Source organism: Limulus polyphemus, unplaced genomic scaffold, assembly GCF_000517525.1.
Source record: "Limulus polyphemus unplaced genomic scaffold, Limulus_polyphemus-2.1.2 Scaffold9482, whole genome shotgun sequence".
Taxonomy (NCBI): Eukaryota; Metazoa; Arthropoda; class Merostomata; order Xiphosura; family Limulidae; genus Limulus; species Limulus polyphemus.
Genome location: NW_013675092.1, coordinates 1,771 through 7,012, shown reverse-complemented (window position 1 = coordinate 7,012; position 5,242 = coordinate 1,771). Strand labels below are relative to the sequence as shown.

At 33.6% G+C, this 5,242-nt stretch overlaps 1 protein-coding gene across 1 annotated transcript in view; it reads right to left on the bottom strand.

Moving 5' to 3' along the window:
* LOC111083428 (cadherin-86C-like) overlaps window positions 1-5,242 on the bottom strand; it is a gene marked incomplete at its 5' end in the record, with an annotated part of 8,754 nt that overhangs the window by 2,042 nt on the left and 1,470 nt on the right. The window contains one exon of the mRNA XM_022379938.1: window positions 332-453. Within this exon, the coding sequence (XP_022235646.1) occupies window positions 332-453 (122 nt within the window). The remainder of the gene's footprint in view (window positions 1-331; window positions 454-5,242) is intronic.

The following is a 5,242-nucleotide window of genomic DNA, read 5'->3' as shown; positions in this document are numbered from 1 at the left end:
ACCTTAAGGTTTGGGGTAACGGTAACCCTTCCGTAGTATAAGGAACGTACTTATCCTCCTTACGTACGTCCTAGTAAATAAAAAAAAATTAATTGTTAAACACTGGTGGCAATTATTCTTCAATTTCATGTATTCCGTGTATAATGTATAACTACAGTTTCAAACAACACACAACTTTCCACTTATTTTGTATCAACTAAATGTATGTTATTTATCAACCCGAGTATTTAAAACTGTTATTTTGTACCAACTTAATTTACGTGATTCTTCCATTATAGTATCTTAAACTTAATCTTGTCACAAACGCCATGTAACAAAAGAATAAACGTACCCTCACACCAAGTAGTAATGGAGCAGAAGTTCCGTACTGCTGTCTTAACTCGCTGATTGGTTGGGCTAATATTATCTCTCCACTTGTAGCGTTCATAGTAAAAAACGATACCCAGGGCATATCTTCACCATAAAAAACAAATATGTGGAACTATAATCAGCATAAAAGATGTTTCTAACTAGGATAATTTTTCATTATTAAAATGTTTCTGGCCCTTTTCACTGTGTATAGCTAGAACACTGTGTAAAACACTGTTAGGTAAATGTATCATTGATTCACTCTGTAAAACAACGTCTTGGGATAGATGTATCATTGATTCGCTCTGTTAAAAAGTGTTAAGGTAAGTGTATCATTAATTCACTCTGTAAAACAACGTGTTAGGTAGATGTTTGATGGATACACTGGTCTTTGTTCAAATATAAGGAAACAGCACCAAAAACAATATGTTAGGTAGATGTATGATGGATGCACTGGTCTTTATTCAGATATAACAACACTACAAACAATGTGTTAGGTAGATGTATAATGGATGCACTGTCTTTGTTCAGATATGATATAACAACACTACAAACAATGTGTTAGGTAGATGTATAATGGATACACTAGTCTTTGTTCAGATATAATATAACAACACTACAAACAACGTGTTAGGTAGATGTATAATGGATGCACTGTCTTTATTCAGATATAATATAACAACACTACAAACAACGTGTTAGGTAGATGTATAATGGATGCACTGTCTTTGTTCAGATATGATATAACAACACTACAAACAATGTGTTAGGTAGATGTATGATGGATGCACTGTCTTTGTTCAGATATAATATAACAACACTACAAACAACGTGTTAGGTAGATGTATAATGGATGCTCTGTCTTTGTTCAGATATAATATAACAACACTACAAACAACCTTTGTAGTGTTGTTATATTATATCTGAACAAAGACTAGTGTATCCATTATACATCTACCTAACACATTGTTTGTAGTGTTGTTATATTATATCTGAACAAAGACAGAGCATCCATTATACATCTACCTAACACTAATGTGTTAGGTAGATGTTTGATGGATGCTCAGATATAAGAAAACAGCACCAAAAACAATGCAAAGATAGAGTAATACAATTAACTGCCCTAGATTCATTTTACCAAATTAAGAACTTCATTTGGAGCACAGTTTCTTTAGAACTTGTGTAAGGCTGTGCTCATGTTTTTTGTTGTCCTGGAAGGAAGAGATGCTCATGGTTTTTTGACATGGAATGAAAAGTTATTCAAGATTTGTATGTTAATATATTTTAAAATCTGTGATTAATTGTTACTATTGTAATGCTAGGAGTATTAGAAATAAAAGTGATGAGTTCCAAGCAGTTGTAGAAACTGGGGATTTTGATATTATGAGTATCACTGAGACTTGGTTGGATATGAAAAATTTTGATGAGAGAAATATTTTTGAAATACTAAGCTACAGATTATTTACTAGTGATAGAGTATTGAAAAAAGAGGGAAGAAGTAGCTCTATATGTGAGGAGTGAATTGCATCCTGTTGAGTTAGAGCATATTAAAGAAAATAGCACTGAGGTTGAGTCAGTTTGGGTTAGTGTTATTGGATATAAAGGGAAAGGCCTTGTAATTGGGATTTGTTATAGACAACTAGGTCAGAATGTAGAAATCAATGAGAAATTGTATAATGAGATCAGAATGGTAGCTGAAAATTGTTATTATGGGAGATTTTAATTTCAGGGGTATTAAGTGGGTAAATTTTGAGTCCAACAGTGAGGGGGATAGGTTTTTGAAAATTGTTCAGAATACTTTTATACACTAACTGATGATGGAACCTACAAAAGATGAAGCTATATTAGATTTAATGTTAGCACCTGATATGAATGTGATATATATAGTTGTGATTGGTGAGCATTTATGTACAATCAACCATTGCACTATTACATGTGGGATTTTACTACATGTAGAACTGAAGAAGAATAGTACCCTGATTCCAAATTTCAGGAAAGCCAATTCTGATGGAATGAGACATGATTTGACTTCTGTAGATTGGACTAAAGAGTTGGGAGGGGATCTTGAACAGATGTGGGAAGAATATAGGGAAAAATTGATATGCATGCAGAACATACATATTCCCTACAGAAAAAAAAGGGCAGCAGAGCAGAATAAGCTAGTATGGTTTAGTAAAGGTTTAAGAGATCATATTAGGGATAAACATATTCAAAAAATCTAAACTTACTGGAAATAATAAGGAATTGAAAGACTATAGGAAATCAATAAAGCTGGTTAAAAATGAAGTTAAAAGGGCAAAAACTGTATATGAAAGAGGGTTGGCTGAGAGAATTAAATCAAACAATAAGGAATTTTTTAGGCATATGATGGGTAAGCAAAATGTTAGGATGGGGATTGAATCTTTTAAAAATGATAGTGGGGAGCTTATCTCATTAAATTATGTGCTCTCTTCAGTTTTTACAAAGGAAGGTACAAGTATTATGCCTCAACCAGAGCATTTAATGTATGGAGAAAATATTGATGTAAAAGATGCCATTTTAAGTTCTAAAATTTAAGAGAAAAGTTGGGAAACCTCAAAATTGATAAGTTCCCTGAACCAGAAAACTTTTATCCTAGAGTTTTAAAGGAACTTCGAGATTTTATTTGTGAACCACTAGCTAATATTTTTTATTGGTCATTGAGTAGTGGAAGAGTATTAGAATATTGGAAGTTGACTAATGTTAGTCGAATACATAAAGGAGGTTATAAACATTGTCCAGGCAATTATATGCCAGTTAGTCTTACATCAGTAGTTGGAAAGGTTTTGGAGAGTGTGATTAAAGATGCATTGCAGAGTAACTTAAAGCAGTTTGATATAGTGTCAAAGAACCAACATGGTTTCACTAAGGGAAAGTCTTGTTTAACAAATCTTCTGACATTCCTTGAGGATGTTACTGCAAGAGTTGATGAAGGAAATACTGTGGATTTGGTTTACCTTAATTTTCAGAAAGCATATGATAAGCTGCCTCACAAAAGACTTGTTACAAATACATCAATGGCTGTAGGGAAAATATTATTAAATTGGATAGAAAATTGGCTGAAGAGAGAGAAAGCATAGAGTAGTAATAAATGGATATAGATCTGACTGGATTACAGTTACAAGCATTGTGCCTCAGAGCTCTGTGCCGGATAATCTGCTGTTTGTGATATATTAATGATATTGACTCTGGAATGACTAACAAAATTTTGAAGTATGTAGATGACCTTAAGATTTTTGGGGTGGCTAACTGTATCATATATGCTGCAGACTACAGGGAGTATTAAATCATTTGATGCATTGGGCCAATACATGGCAGATGATGTTGAACTATCCAAAATGTAAGGTGATGCATGTAGATTTTCACAATTAAAATTATTGTTACAATTTAAATGGGAAAACATTAAATACTGTGCTTGAAGAAAAAGATATTGGTGTTGTGAGTGAAAAATCACTTAAGTGTATTGTAGCTAGCAATAGGGCTAATAGGATTTTGGATAGCATCTATAGAAATATTGAATATAAGACAAGGGATATTATTGTTTCACTGTATAGATCACTTGTAATGCTTAATTTAGAGTATTGTGTTCAGTTTTGGGCTCCCTTTCTTAAGAAGGATGTTGAATTGTTAGGTTCAGAGAAGAGCCACTAGGATGATACCTGAAATCTCTATAAATGTTTTTTCTTTGGAGGGGTTTCATTTAAGTGTTTAAGAATATTAAGGGTATTGATAATATAGATCCATCAAACTTTTTTGTGCTTAGCAGTGAAAACAATTGGATAAGGGGGCATAAATTCAAATTTTGGCATCGTAGGAGTCGTCTGCAGTTTAAACAGTATTACTTTTCAAACAGGTGGTGAGCTGCTTTCAAAGGTGGTGGAGGCAGAAAGTTTAAATGAGTTAAAAAAAAAAGATTAGATGAATACATGAGTAGTAAGGGGAGGTTATAGTTAGGAGATGGGTTAATAAGCTCCTTTTTGTCCCTTGAAAATTTTATGAAAATTTATGAATTTAAGTTGTAACTTCTAGCTGTGGTTATGTAAGGTATTAATAGCCATGGTCATGATTTAAGATCTAACCTCTAGCAATGTCTTTGTAAGGCATTAATAGCCATGATTATAATTTAAGTTGTAACGTCTAGTAGTGGTTACGTGGGATATTAATAGCCATGGTTATGATTTAAATTGTAATCTCTAGCAGTGTTTGGGTAAGGCATTAGTAGTCATGATCATGATTTAAGTTGTAACCTCAAGTAGTGGTTACATGAGATATTAATAGCCATGGTTATGATTTAAAACGTAACCTATAGCAATATTTATGATTTAAATTGTAACCTGTAGCAGTGGTTACGTAACATATTAAGTGCCATGGTTATGAAATACAACAACCAAGTTGAGTAAGAGTTTTGTTATCTTTGAACATCAGTAATTTAAAGTACTCAGTTTTCACCCAGTTCTTACACTTAAGACTTTGTAATGTGAAGATGAGATTGTTGTTGGGTTGTGTTCAGCTCTGCAGGGGTTGAATTTGAAGAAGAGATAGTTGTTGGGTTGTGTTCAGCTCTGCAGAGGCTGAATATGAAGAAGAGACAGTTGTTAGGTTGTGTTCAGCTCTGCAGAGGTTAAATATGAAGAAGAGACAGTTGTTGGGTTGTGTTCAGCTCTGCAGAGGTTGAATATGAAGAAGAGACAGTTGTTGGGTTGTGTTCAGCTCTGCAGAGGTTAAATATGAAGAAGAGACAGGTGTTGGGTTGTGTTCAGCTCTGCAGAGGTTAAATATGAAGAAGAGACAGGTGTTGGGTTGTGTTCAGCTCTGCAGAGGTTGAATATGAAGAAGAGACAGTTGTTGGGTTGTGTTCAGCTCTGCAGAGGTTAAA